Raw genomic sequence first — 15946 nt, 5'->3', positions numbered from 1 at the left:
TGCCATATTCTCAGTACGGTGATGTAATTTCATCCTTTCACCCACGCTTACACTGGAGCAATCAAGATGGATGAACGTGTCATCAGTGTCATTTGGTGGATTGGGTAAATGCACAATTCAGGACAGAGCCTGGCTTTTGCTTTGAAAAATGACACCTTAATCAAGCTGAGTCTGACAGGATGTCATGAAACACACCAAATTATGGCCAGTTAGAGTGAAATGTTCAGATGTCATCCATCAACAGTAGCAAACCAAGAAAGACCCCTAACTCTATTATAGCTTTTACATCAAGCAGAGGTGGAGTAAGGGTCATGGTGATAATAGCTAAAGCACACAGTTTATGATCTCATTTGTCCTCTGTGCCATGGCTCAGGGATGAAACCTGGCGCCCCTCAGGATGTGTCCAGTGAACAGCTGCCCAATGAGAACCTCAGCGCTGCCCTGGGACAGAAGATCGTCTCACCAAACCGCCTAATCTGTGACAGTAACACCTACGCTAACATCATAGTGGGCTTTCCAGACCTGCTGGTGAGTAGCTGTCACAACCCGTCAATCAGCCATCCTGTTGCCCGCAGTATGACACACTGCATCAGTGTTATTAAGTTCACAAACAGGCCTGAAGACCTCATGCTATAGCAGGAGACCTGACTGATTCAGAAATCTTTCACTGTTCCACTCTTTCACTCAGTCTCCGAATGAGGTGTACAGTTTTCAGAGAAAATCATCCCTCACAGAAGGCAGAGGGCCTGACATGTTTTTTGGGTCGAGTCACCGCACCGGACCTGCGAAAAGAGTCAACTGCGTCAGTCTGGTAGGAGCCAATCAGGTGGTGCGAGCGCTTCCCCCTACACAAGTGCCTCTGGCTGACATTTACCCTAAAGGTAAGGAGGGAAAAGATGAACCAATGCTTAGATTAAACAAAAAAAATAGTTAAGCACTTTATATTGTATGATGTACATTTAATTACAGATATCACCCCGCCTTTGACTTCTGCCTATCTCGAGGTATCGGATCTGAACACCAAGAAAGTCAAGTATATTCCAGTGCCAAGGTAAACACACTGGTTTCTTAGAACAACGCATTGTGCTCCAGTTTTTATGCTGGTTGAACATGTGCTGTGTCTGACCAGAATGTACGTAAAGCTGCAGTGCCCCCTTCTGTTTAGCCCAGATGGTGTGTTAAGAGCAGTGGAGTGCAAATGTTTGTATTCCCCATGGTTTTTGTATGGGGCAAAAAAAAAGGAAATGTATCTCTATTTTCCAGCTCAACAACCTTGAATTACAATAAGTTAAAACTAAAATGCGTGTGTATGCTACAACAGGACAACAATCCAAAACAAGAAAAAATCAATAGCTTGGAAAAAACTTTTGCCATGAGATCACAGTTTGATTTCTGAGAAAAGGATGAGCATGCAAGACTATTTATTCACGTTCACATAGGGAGATGCAAACTTTTTAACAAATGTCATTTTGTTGTTATACACCAGCACTGTCTGATTCAAATCACAGGTTTATATCAGTGCACTCGTTCCAATATGTTATCGTTTCTATAGTAACAGCTCATTTACAGGGATATGTATGATATGCGTCACATAATCTAAGCCTTAATAATAAATGGATTTTTAAAAAAATTTAACAAATTAAAATGATTTCATTATTTAATGTTTTTGGAAGCAGTCTCGGGTGTCAGTGCTTTGCAACAGTAGGTTTTCCTCTATGGGTGAGTCTTTGGTACAGAGGACTTTACACAAGCTGCCTTTTTTTGTGTGTTAAAGTGCACCTATTATGGTTTTTCAAATATTACCTTTCATGTAGTGTGTTCTAGAGATGTTTGTGAAAGTAAAAAGTCTGCAAAGTTTAAAAAATCAAAGTGCACGACAAACGGAGTTATTGACTCCCAAAAGAGGGAACCGATTCTGAACTGCTGAAACAAGTCGTTTAGTAATTCCAGACTTTCTTCCTGTACTAACCTGCGTAGGTTTGTAACAAAAAGCCCCGCCTCTGAAACTCGTTATGGTAGTGGCCATTTCCTTTTTGACACACGCTGACAATCACAACAGACTGGGACATCTGACCAATCAGAGTAGAGTATGCTCTCTGAAAGGAGGAGTTTAGAATGAATCCTTTAGAACGAATCATTTAACCAGTCGTTTTTGACACTGGGGAAAAAAAGGTAATGCTGCAATTTAAATTATGAGCACGTTAAAGTGTTTTTTGACCTTGGATGCATGTAAATCTACTGTATGAGACCTTTAAAACCAAATTAGGCACGTTTCAAAACCATAATAGGTGCGCTTAACTAAAATAGAGAGGAAATAAAGAGGCTGGTGAAGGAACGACTGGTTATAGCTGTTATAACATGAGCGATAACATGAACTAGCTTGTTTCAAGGATGTTTGACAAAATAAAGTGATAAAAAGTCTGACATTTTAATGAATAAAAAATGTATCGTCAGCAGATTGCTGTGTAATAAGAGGAATAAAACATGATAGGGCATGTTGTTTATGTATATGCATGTACATACACAAACACACACACACACACACATATATATGTGTATATATATATATATATATGTGTGTGTGTATCAACAAAAGTTTATAAACCCTTATGACTAGTAACAAAAAATTGTCCAACAACATACAGCATTTAATATATATATATATATATATATATATATATATATATATAAAATATAATATATATATATATATATATATATATATATATATATATATATATATAATGTGTGTGTATATATTTTAAATGCTGTATGTTGTTGGACAATTTTTGTTACTTTTTTTTTGTACTTTATAATATTGAAGAACAACCAAGAATTCAAGTCTTTACTTTGAACAACATTATGAATTTCGCCTAGTCTAATATCTGGCTTTTCTTTGTAATGGGAGCTACCTTGCCGTCACACCACAGACAATGCAGAAAATGCAACCATTGACAATATACATTGGGTTCCCATTCATTACAGTTATTTATTTCTCTGACCACTGTCTCACTTTACCAGAGGCACATCATAGCAGAAACATCAATATACAAATATATTAAATGGTGTATCACTGCATATGTCTCATATTCTTCCTATGTTCCCACACTGTTCCCACACCTACAGGACTATGTCTATGTCTCCTTACACGGCGTGGATCTCTAAGGTGTCGGACACTGATGTGCTGATCGCTCCACTGGGCTCTGGTGGGGTTGTGACTGTAGATATGGGAGGCTATGTGAGGGTGTGGGAGACAGGATTGGACAGTTTGCAGCGCTCCCTGCTGGAGTGGAGGAACATGATCGGTTCCGAGGACGGCCGACCTGTCCAGGTAGGAGAATGTTTGCAATGAAGCAATGTTTCAATGTTTATTAATACAGAGATTTAAGGGGCTTTGTGATTTGATGAGCATTTTATTGTTAGCTAAATATGCATAAAATCATGTTTATGCATACAAGATTACTTTTAAATGTGAAGTGTACCAAATGATTTCATCACTATTTCATTTGCTGTGCCTTTTCATTCGGTCTGTATTGCTGTTGCAGCACATGACCATGTGATGGCAGACTTAGGCCTCTAAGTGGTCCTTTGAAAACTATTTGGCATTAAAAGCACATTTTTAAAGCTATTTTCAACATGATATGGGTACAATGTCATATATTTTTTTCTTTCTTTCCAAGTCATTGGACTTGGCCTTTATTTGAGTTTATGTAAGTTTTTGTACTTTCTCGTGATCAGTATCTGTTTTGTTCACAGTTTTAATGCTTTTTTTCCTCTATACATTTTATTTTACTAGTTTGTTACATTGATACTTATGTAAAAAGATACTTGTCAACATTGTTTTATGGCTAAAATTCTGCAGCCTTCCTCCTTGAATTTAGTGTTTCATGGCAATGCTTCAGTACTTGGCTATATGAATGAGAGGTAAACAGCCGATCCTTTTTATGTAATTAGACTATTCCGTGTATTGGGTTTGCAAATATGTGGAAGGTCTGTCCACTCCACCCTGTATATTCAGTACATCACATCTGAAATCCATAAATGAGAAGAGCATTAATGAAGATTACATGAGAGTTGTATGTTCTCACATTCTCACACACTTTTGATGTACATGATTCGTGCACACAGTTGACCAGTGCATCATTAAATTACTTGTAGTCACACACCTGGTCGAGGATATTTATAATGGAGTAGCCGTGCATCACTTTTCTCTCACTGATTTGTTTTTATACTCTGATTATGCAAGTCGTTCTTCACACACACCGAGTCTTTGTCTGATCCTATAGATTCCGTTCCTCTAGAAGTTCTCCAGGAGAACCTGTCCATTAGATTCCTGAACTCTAGGGTTCTTCTTTCATAGCTCTCTCCCAGCATTCATCACCTCCGCTCCATGACATATATTTACCTAGATCTCTGTCCTCACTGCTTTGTCTCATTAAACCTCTTTGAACACTGTTCAAAAGTAGTAGTGCAGGTTTGCTGTGTAGCCTGTGTAAAGGTATGGTATGTGTATGTGTGTTCACACAGGGGGTGTAAGAGAGGGAGGGAGAGAGAAAACAGGGCTGAATCTGACAGTGTCTCACTGTTGGCACTTTGAGGTCAGGATTTATAATGAGACCTGAATCTGGGTTATCATGTTACTGCACTGAGGTTATCCTTAACTTCCATGTCTACAGGAGCTGCCTCACACAGTCTGTAATCCTACCGTGCCTTATTTCCATACACACACACACACACACACACACTCACACACACACACACACAGTGCTAGCTATGTTGGGTCAGCGGACTCTGTGGGTGTGCTCAGCTGGAGAGTTTGAGTGGAACACTGTGGCATGTGGGATTAGAGGACATCCTGGATTAGAGAGACGGTGTTGTCCTGTGTTTGAGTGATGGATAGGAGATCCATCAGACTCCAAAACAAAAAATCAGAGGAGTACTACTCATTGGCTTGTAAAGACGTATCTGGCTCCGTCTGTGTTTTCTTTTCAAGTCAAATTAAGTCAGGGACAGACAAATCATAAGCTCATTAGCAAGTCAATGAATGCTCCAATGTCATTGCACAGTGCCATGCTTTGGTTCCTGGAAACCATTGTTATTTATTGGAGCAGTCTAAATTGTTCCTATCAATGAGCAGAATGACCTTTGTTGGTCAGCAGGATTTGATAACAAATAGAAAGCTGTTGCTTGCCATATCAGCAGTCAACTGAGTCACTAGTTAAGTCACGACTAAGCACTAAACTGCTTGTTCCAGGCACCTGGGTAAGTGATTCGTCCACCACTATAAGTCACTTTTATTTATACAGGACATTTAATAGACAACAGGTGTCAGTCCAAAGTGCTTCATATTAAGAGCAAGTAAACTAAATTTATTCAAACTTGACCGTTCTCTACCTTGTCAAAAAAGTAAAAACAAACACCAGTAGAAATTAAGAGAGACGACAGCACGGACACAGCACAAAAGGAAGTGCGAGGCAGTGACAAACCGTGCAAGGCAATACTGAGAGTAAAGCACTACACAAAATGCAAATAAATACATTATAACAAGATATAACTAGTTTAAATTGTAGTGATGCAAAAGTTGCTGTTAATAAAAAATAATAATAATAACATAGAAAATATTTAAAGTTACTCATACACATGAACCACCGATGACATAAAAAGATATGTCTGGATCCTATAAAGCTTAAGAAGACTGGGAGAATATATATGTTTTCAAATTTGATTTTTATAAATGTATTGTCATTTTTTATTTTAAAAATGTGTTCCATAGACTGGGGCATCACCAAAAAAATGCAAGATTGCCTTTAAGCCTCATCTGAAAGTGTAGAATGGTTAAAAGCAACTGGTTAGAGGATCTGATTGTAGGTTGGTGTCGTTTTAAAAAAACAATGCTTAAACACTCTTAACTTACTTCACCTCCTCTTGTGTTACTTCCAGTGACAAACTGATCCATTTTTGAACACTACCGCAACAGACTTCTTATATGTAGGCTACCTAAACATTACATGTACCAGATACAATCAGTTGTTTGCATTTCAGAGATCTGCGTGTATGATTTCTCTTACGCCCCACCGCAATGCTCTTTAGGCCATACACTTGTCTATTACATGTGGAAATCCTTCACTATTGGAATACCTGATATATAATGCTGTTCTAGTCTGCATTCCTCGGATTGCTCTGCTAAATGAGTTAGTGGCGAGAGTGACGGAGACATTAGAGCAGCAGACACCAGCAGTAAGAGGGTTTCTTTAAGCTCATACTCGGATCCCTGCCACCTGCCTCATTCCACTGCTATAGACTCATTCCCTCTCTCCATCTTTCAGCTTTAAAACCCTCTGTCACACATTGTCAGATTTTATTTCCTCTCCCTTTCTCCCACTGTTTAACTCCTTATATATTTTCACACTCCAGCATTCTTGTGAATGGTGCCTCTGTTACAGAGTATAGTGGGGCATTCCTTCAGCCGTGGGTGTTTTCCCCTTTTTCAGTCTCATGCCTCGCTGGATTAATGAGTCTGTAAATTTCCCTCCGTTCTCACAGGCTGGACCCACCTGGCGTGGATTTATGAGGAGGGTCGAGACAAAGTGAATCACTTTCTCATCACATGTCCAAACTCTGCACGGCGGAAAGCCGAGGAGTACTGACGATGCTGTGGCCTTCTGCACTGGTGTTTAATAAGATTGATTACAATAGTCCTGGCATTCTGCTGAACTTTCAACAGCGTTCACCTACGTGCATACCAGTTCAGTTTGAACATCTATTTTATTTGGATTACAGGCCCTTTCTTTTGTCAACAATGTGAAATGAAGTGCTTGGGAATATCCTTCTCAGGTGCACAGTAATTGACAGTAGTTTTGTTTGTTCGGTGCGCTATCTGCACCAGCTTGTCCAGACATGGCCTATGGAGCAATAGCTGGGTCAGAATGAGTCCCTTGCAGTTCAGTGTAGGCATTTCCGTGATCTGTATGAATCCCGTTGTTTGGTGGGAAGAATTCACTCTGGCCTTTCACCCCATGAAAGAATCCATTATGAAGGCATGGCCATCTCTCAGTTCTGTCTGTCCTCTGTCTACGGCTAGCACTTTTCCCTTTATTAAATTCACATTAATCGAGTGAATAACACTCTCCTACGCGTGCTGATGTCAGAACTGTGGAATGTTTGCCTTTGTTCCAGTGCTTATATTGTTCCCTGAGGCAACTGATGCAATTTCTGTAGTACAGCAAAAAAGCAGATAATTTGTCTCACTAAGTTTGCCATCTTTTACAATAATATAGACATGGACGAACATGTAAGTGAAGACAGATACCTGAGTAACATTAATGGTCTCTCAGTTATCGGAAATTCTGCAAACCAAGAATAGCTTGACATCGCACAAGTCCATCCATTTACTGTAGTGAAATGATGTATAGCCCATGACCCAGTGCAACACAAAACAGCCATGTGGGGAATGTAGGTTCCTGTTATTCAGGCCAGCCTGACGTCAGTGACTCTCTCTCCAGGCCAACCATATATGTTCTTATGTAGGGCTGAGCTGAATGCTTTCCTGCAGTTCAAAACAAGTAATCAGAGAGAGAGTGTCAGGAAGCCAGTCATTCCAACAGGTGCAAGCTGAGATCCCTGTGTGTAAGTGTCTGTAGGGAAGTGGACACTGACTCATCTCTGACCAGCACTCAGTCTTAAAGTGGAGAAACACTCGTAACGGTATAAGATTGCAGACGACGAGTGACGTATGAAACAAGAGAAATAGTCTGACAACTGATTAGTGATTCATAATACAGTTTGGTGTAGCTAATCTGTGCTTTTATAGGCATTGACTGTATAGACTTAGTGTCTCATTACGATGACTAAATATTCTGTTTGTCTTGAATGATTCTGATTACAAATGATTCAGTTATGTTTCATGTTTTGAACTGAACTCATGGCCAGTGCTAACAGGGGGGAAGGTGGAGCCCAGAACTAGAGGAGATCCATTCAAATTTAATTATTCACTATGTCTGACTATAGTGAATGTATGCAAAATATATTATAAATTTAAATAGGGCTTGTAGACTAAAGCAATATTTGATGATAACTTAATAATAGCATTTTACGTTAGGGCTCCCATGGGCACTGTACAAATACATATATGCATGTAATACTACTACTACTAATAATAATAATAATAATAATAACATTTAAATGAAGGAAAAAGGAATAAAAACAATAATAATACCACTAATAGTAAGAAGAAAAAGGACATTTCTTTTAGGGGGGCCCAGAATTCTTAGCTACAATCCTGACTTAATTTACTTAAGTTAAGTACTTGTCAAATACTTGAAATTAAGTACTTAATTTAAAATGTCCTTTAGAATCAAAATGTGAGGTGAAGGTATGAAAAATTAATTGCTAAAAATGAAAACAATAAAAATAACGTGATAAACATTCAATTCAATTTTTCGATTTTATTTGTATAGCACTTTTTACAATGGACATTGTCTCAAAGCAGCTTTACAGAAACATATAAACACAGGATACAGATTGTAAGTGTGTGAATTTATCCCTATTGAGCAAGCCGTTGGCGACGGTGGTGTGGAAAAACTCCCTAATATGATATGAAGAAGAAACCTTGAGAGGAACCAGACTCAGTAGGGAACCCATCCTCATCTGGGTAACAACGGATAGTGTGAAAGTAAAAGAAAGTTCATTATGGTTTTTAGATGAAGTCTGTTTGTTGAACTAGTCCACTGTTCACTAAAGGAGACCTGAGTGCAAAACTGCATGTGGTAATTGCAGTCCCAAGGCCATAGTAGCAACCGTAGTCCCAGCAACAACAGCAAGAATGTCGATGTGGAATTGAGGTCCAAAACCTTTTCCATGATCCTTCAAGCAGTACCATCCTAAGCAATCTCCAGGCTGTAGCCTCCAGTTGATGAGAGCTCCATCCAGAGGTAGGGCATCAGGATGGATCAGGCAGGTCCGGAGAGCAGAAAGGGTCAGGATCACTGGCATCTCCATAATATCATGTGTGGCTCAACAGAAGGAGAGAGGGAGATGGAGGTGAAGAGAGGGAGAGATTATTAGGTATGCTTACTCTCCCGGAATAGATATGACTGTGTACTTTGCGTAAAAGGAAGTCTATTCATGGTAATTTGCCTTTGATTGATAAAACATTATATGATTGATAAAATATGTGTGTTTCTGATTCATACTATTTATAATTCAAAACTGATTAACATTAAATTAACATGTAGGAACCAATATTCTTTGATAAATGAACCGAAAGACTTATGAAAGCACCCCCATTTTAAATTGCTGGAAAGATGAATTGTCCTATAACACAACTGCTAAATGTTGCTGGTGTTTGTTCCAGTGTGAAGGCATGTGCATGAATTATCCCACTGACAGTGTTTAGGTTGAGATGTGTTTGGGTTGATAACGATCAGTAGATCTTTATCTCACAGTATAGAGATCGCGTGAATAGGCAACATTTCCCCTTTAACCTCTGGAACATTCTGTCTGCTGTCTGCAGATCAGAGACTCAGATTAAGGTGTGTCCTGTATACAAGTTCTCCATGCAGTATACAGGTATTCTGTATACAGCCGTGTTTGTGTTTGTCAGTGGGTGTGTAACAGTAGCTGGAGTCATGTGTCTTCGGGGCTTGACGTGGATGCATGCTGTTCTTGTAGCTGCTTCTGTCCACATATTCTCATGTCTGTGGTATGGCAAGTGTCATCACCTTTCTGTTTTCTCTTTGTCCATGTCGTATCTGACCCAGAATCACAGTCTCCAAGTGTGAAGTGCTCTAGCAGCTGGGGAAACATTCCACCCTGCAGGCTCTGTGGCTGGTGTGCCTGTGTGAAGACGCTCTATTTGGATAATCCTAGGGTCATGAAGCATTAATCCTATTGGATCCTTTAATACTGAAAACTGACCTGACTAGCACTTTCTCTGACAGCACTCCTCTATAAAAACTGCAGCGTTTGTGTTCCTGCTGTGTTCAGATCCCGAATATTATTCAAGACACACTTCAGCGTTACTCCTACCATCAGTGTTAATGATCTGACACCATGTGGTTTGCATTCATCACTGACAGTCATTTTTATTAAAAAGTTTAAGTCTAGTCAAACCATCAAGATAATGTTCTCTCTGTCGAATCAAAGTGGTACATGAGCCTCGATAGGAACACCACTGAGTATATGGTTAAGAAGTGAAAGTTTGGCTTTGATATCATTAAAGGTTCATGCGGAACTTCCTTATTAGTATGTGGTAGTATGTGTCTTAATGTCTTGTGTGCTCTATGTTGAATGTTGTGACCACACCAGGACACTTCATTGTGGAGCAGCAGGCTCCGAGCAGAGCATTCCTGACATTCCGACCCAGGATGTCGCTGTGGGATGTTGGAGGTTGGAGCTGACCTAGTCTCAGCCTCAGATGCTCCATCCACAGTCCATGCAGTGTCTGATACGTTTTGTGCACTTACAAGGTCACAAGCTTCAAGGTTGCTTTTCCAAGTCACTAGAAAATGTTCACTGTATTCCATATTTAAGTGTTATAAGAGAAGTTTACACGTAGTATTGCCTAAACATGAAAGGCTGTTCTCCGAATGCACAATATGTCAAGCCGAAGACCACATCGGATTCCACTCCCATCAACCAATCTGAAACTACAGTGGGCACAAGCTCATCAAAACTGGGCAGTTGAAGAAAAGACCAGGCTATGTTTTTTCCAATCTTCATTTGCCGTTCAAAGTGTTCTGAGATAAACCAGTCTGGCCCAACAACCATGCTATGGTCAAGGTCACTCCTATCACATTTTTTCCCCACTCTGATGTTTGATGCGAACATAAGCTACTATTGACCTGCATCTACATGGTTGTATGCATTGTGCTGCTGCCACATGATTGGCTGATTGGATAATGGCATGAAAGAGCAGGTGTTCTTACTAAAGTGGACGGTGAGTGCATGCCGATCACTTTCTAGAAATTACGAGATTGAAGCTTGAAGCTCAGTCAAATAGTATGTACTTGTATTTGTAATTTGTGCTGCAATTCTCTTACTACTTAGATTTTTTAGAATTACATCATTACAGTACAAAAAAAAAAACAAACAAATTTTGAAACATGTAACCTGTGCATGCTCCTTGGATCAGAATTGCTGGATCTGTCTCCCTACAATACTGTATGTAGAGGCCATGTGTGAAAACAAGAATGTATATTTTAGTACTCTTCAAATCTTTACATATCAGTGCAGACGGACGTCTCCAAGTGAGCAAACACAGCGGGGCCTGAAAGCGCAAACAGGCTGAGTATGCAGTGTGTGGCATTGGAGAGCAGCAGAAAGCAAGCCTGCATAGTGATTATGTGAGCTGCTTCACTAATACTAAAAACACACATTATGTTGAGTGCAATCCAATTCATTCAGGCCACAACATAATACCTCCATATTCAAAAGGGTTCGGAAGTACCAAAAAGCTTATTTGGCTGCTTAATGTGAGTGAGAGTGGACTTGCCTGCTGCCCAAAGCCGTCCACCAACCCAAGACACTGAACACTTGATAAAAGATTAATAGGGTTGTATTGATACAGTTGTATTTTAACTGCTCATGGTGGATGTTAAACTCAAAGACAAGCAAATGCCAAAATAATAAACCAAAATGACTAGGCCACTAAGTAACCTGAAGTAAAAGAAATAGAACATGCAATACAATATGAAGAAATGGTGTCTGTGTTCTACCTTTTAACCTAACAGATTTACTACCACAAAATAGCAATAATGCAGGACAATAAAGCTGCTACAAGAACAGGTTCTGACTCAGTGGGAGGAGTGCTGATTTGTTCTGGTCAAATGGAACTTTTGATTAGTTGGCATGGGTTAGTTCTCCTCGTCTATTTATAGATATTATGACGAATAGCTATGCTCTACACATTGGAATGCAGCAATGTAAGCAGAAAACACAAGCAATCCATGCAACAGATTAGTATTACAACAGACAGTCATTAACAATGCTTAAGGAAGTACTTATGATATCCACTGAAAAACCCTCGAGCACTCCAGGCCAGAGATCTTGCCAGTGGCTTAGCGGTTAACACATTTTCCTCACACCTCTAGGGTTGGGGGTTCGATTCCTGCCACCACCTTCAGTGGGTTCATCCTGGTACTCCGGTTTCCTCCCCCAGTCCAAAGACATGCGTTGTAGGCAGATTGGCATTTCCAAATTGTTCATAGTGTGTGTGTGTGTGTGTGTGCCCCATGCCCCGAGTTCCTTGGGATAGGTTCCAGGCTCCCTGCGACCCTGTGTAGGATGAGTAGTACAGAAAGATGGATGGATATTTAGGATCAGACATGCAGCATCATGATGTTTTTACTGGTTCTGAGATCAATTGAGTAAGAATATTAACAGACCTTTAGTGAGACGAACTGGGAGAGTCGTAATAAAAGCAGGCATTTATAATGGCGAAAACGACGAGGGTGTGGCTTTATGCATACATGCATGCGTGCTTATGGGATTATGAGTGCTCTTATCTGTCACCTTTTTGATCTTCAGTGACCTATAAATCAATTCCTGACAATGACTGATCCGAAAATGTACATTAACTAGGCTTACATGCTTAACTTAGAAGCCTGGCCCACTTTTAGACGTCCCTTTGATGGCATTTGCAAGGGTGGCCTAAAAAATCCTCAGCCTGAATGTGGTATAGCATTTTCCTTTGGTCCTAAGCTCTCGGTCATGCTGTAGTCATGTGCCACACTGTGGTCTGCATTATAGACTTTTAATCCTAAACCTTAAAAGTGTAGGGTTTTTTTGTTTGTTTTGTTTGTTTTTTGTTTTTACACATTTTTTTTTTTATTACACTTCAGTTTTATGGAGTTGTAGTGTGATCATGTAGGACAGTTAGACTGCTGGAATGTCTCTGTGTTTGTTCAGTCCTATTCTAGGCTTCTGCAGATTTTTCAGCCGTCTCTCTCTCTCTCTCTCTCTCTTTCTCTCTCTCTCTTCCTCTTCGTTCTCTCATTCTTCTCCGTGCCTCCCTCTGCCTTGAGGCACTGCAGGAGAGCCGGGTCTTATCTGAGTGAACTCATTCTATTGACGCGTAAACAAAACAATAGCGACAGTTGTTATGGTTAGACACACCTGGATTCTCACTGACCGTCTGTGACTGTGTAGACCGGGTGTGTGTGTGTGTGTGTGTGAGACATATGTTGTTGATTCATATAACCACATATCAACCCTGCATGCACTGCACAAACTGAGTTGTCTGATTTGTGCAAAAGATAAAACATCTGCAGCTTTAACCAAGTTCAGTTGTACTTCCATGAGTGATCCATCTGTGTGTGTGTGTGTGTTCAGACATTAGTGTGCAGGCTTGACAGAGATGAAATCGTGACTTTATGGTGTAAATTTCTGGCTGATCTAACGCCACGTCTCACACACACACACACACATATCCTTCAAGATCGGTCCTTAATACTTTGGGGAAATAAGAAACACATGACTTCTTAAACTTTACTGTCACTCCACTCGCTGTTCAGCTCAAGCAGACTAAACATTGGATGTTCAAGTGTGTCATCAGAATCCCAACTAACCACGACACTTGGCTGGACTGAAAGTAACTGACCAACAGTTCTGTGTTCTTTCTTAAGACTTTTGCTGACAGTACTGTACACTTCTGTCCAAAGTGGGTACTGGTACATTTTCAATCTCCAATCTGCGTTAAGCGTCTGTACGTGACCTGTTTGAGAGGTACGCGGATCAATCATGTTGACATGGACATTTAGGAAAGATCTTCTCTTATCTTGTTTTCTGGATCGTATTCCAACTGCTAGCTTCAATGTGTTTAAATGGACTTGTGCTAATAACAAGAGGCTCCTGGCTAGCATGGGCTGAACACATGGAACATTTCTGCAAGTTCTGCAAGAAAGAAAGTAGTTCCATCTTGATATAATTTATAATTCATGCCACATAGACTGTAAAAGCATTATGACTGTTCTAAATGTTTGAATAAATGAATACAGTTTACCAATTGACAGCAAGTGTAATTCTGTCCAGCTCCTTCAAATTACTGTAGAAATTGAGACCTTGGAGCATAAAGTGACTTATTATGGTGTCGGGCACATCAAGTCACAAGAACTTTTCTGCATCTTGGCCCATGTCTCTGGAACTGTACCAGAAGGATTACCACTGTTCTTCTAAAATATTTTCTCACTTATTTAGTTTTGATGATGGTGGTGGAGAGCGCTGTCTAACAAGTTGGCCCAAAATCTCCCATCGGGTTTCAGTTGGATTGAGATCTGCTGACATGAAGGCCATAACATGTCATTTACATTTACATTTTATGGCATTTGGCAGATGCCCTTATCCAGAGTGACTTATATTTATCTCATTTATACAACTGAGTAGTTGAGGGTTAAGGGCCTTGCTCAAGGGCCCAGCAGTGGCAGCTTGGCAGTGTTGGGATTTGAACTAAAGACCTTCCAATCAGAAGTCCAACGTCCTAAACACTAAGCTACAACTAAATACAAAGGAACACACTTATTATGTCATAATATTTACATAATGTTCACGTTGGCCTTGGTCATAGACAATGCTGTGTGTACAGTATGTTCGATTTGGTGATTAATTACATCATAGTACACTTTCTTGAAATATTATATGTATTGATAATAAAACATGACTGACACCGGTGTTACTCAGTGACAGGTAGCTGATTGGTTGGTAAAATCTTTTCTATTCCTTATTAATTCTTTTTTTTTTTGTAAATGTTAAATGAAGTTAAAAGTTTAGATTTGGATGTAAAGTGTTTAATATTGCCTCCATCATCATTCTTTACCTCTAAATAGCTTTTGGATCGTCTCAGCTTGCAGTATTGCCTGTGTATTCTTGCCTGTGTGTCAGAAAGCAGACCCCAGGCTCCAGCTTTATTTTTTTTGCTCTGTGCTGTATAATGGCCCGTGAGTGCTGACTCTATCCATCACACCTGTCTCTAATCCACACAGACCTGAAGCGCTGGCTACGTGCACGGCTCCCAGTAAGGCTGCTTTTGCATACGAGTGTGATTCATTGACATGTAAATGCGGTGGCAGATGAAGAGACCGGCACGAAGCATGTTTTCAGTTCCTGGGTTGTTGTCGTCTCTGGAATTGCAGAGAGTTTGCTATGCCGCTTTCCTGTAAGCGTGTATTCATGGTGTGTGTAAGGTTGACTGTTCTACATAACTCAGCACAAATGATATCAGTTACTAAGACAAACAGGGTGGGCCTCATGACAAGTGTTCTTCTTAGATTGTTGACTGTCCCAACTGTTCTTTCCGAAATGATTCAGCAAAACAAGAAATGTTCTGTATACTCTTAGTACAGTCATTATCAAGGTTTGATAGTCAGGTTGTTTACTGACGATCAGCATTAGGCTGTCTTGTATGAGGTCTGATAGAACTTGGGCAATGAACACAGTTTAGGACTGAGCACTGACTTGCTCTTGCAGATCACAGTAAGACCTTAGAAAGGAGTTATTATACTAGTTTAGCCCCAAGTATCTCCCAGCAGGGGCGAGAGAGGAGTGTATGAAGGTCATAGACATCTGCACTTGTGTGTGTGTGTGAGCATCAAAGAGCTGCTCAGTTGCTGATGCTTTTAAAGCTCTTTGTCCTGGGAGATTAGAGAGGATGCAGAAGTTGGGTCTGTGCGGATAAATAGATATGTTACACAGAAATCCAGTTCCAGGTCAGAACTAGGTGGAGACGAGGACCTTTCCTGCACATACAGGAACACACTTATTCATACACATTTATTCTCATGCACACACACACACGCATACACACATTCACATTTCAAGATAAAGACATCTTGAAAGACCTAGTCTTGTGCTATTTTCTCAATGTGTAATAGCAATCGTTTTTAAAATGCTGAAAAGGGTACAGAAATAATAAAGCATTTTATGTGTATCAGGGAGGATATGCCATGCAATTAGG

At 40.0% G+C, this 15946-nt stretch overlaps 1 protein-coding gene across 1 annotated transcript in view; it reads left to right on the top strand.

Moving 5' to 3' along the window:
* The window catches only part of vwa8 (von Willebrand factor A domain containing 8), a 74908-nt gene that overhangs the window by 44762 nt on the left and 14200 nt on the right, over positions 1–15946 (top strand). Inside the window, exons 34-37 of the mRNA XM_053626887.1 lie at positions 374–528; positions 689–881; positions 970–1051; positions 3127–3331. Coding sequence (XP_053482862.1) covers positions 374–528; positions 689–881; positions 970–1051; positions 3127–3331 — 635 coding nt within the window. The remainder of the gene's footprint in view (positions 1–373; positions 529–688; positions 882–969; positions 1052–3126; positions 3332–15946) is intronic.

Source organism: Ictalurus furcatus, chromosome 6 (assembly GCF_023375685.1).
Source record: "Ictalurus furcatus strain D&B chromosome 6, Billie_1.0, whole genome shotgun sequence".
NCBI lineage: Eukaryota > Metazoa > Chordata > Actinopteri > Siluriformes > Ictaluridae > Ictalurus > Ictalurus furcatus.
Note: the sequence above shows the minus strand (reverse complement) of the source record. Positions and strands in the feature narration are given on the sequence as shown.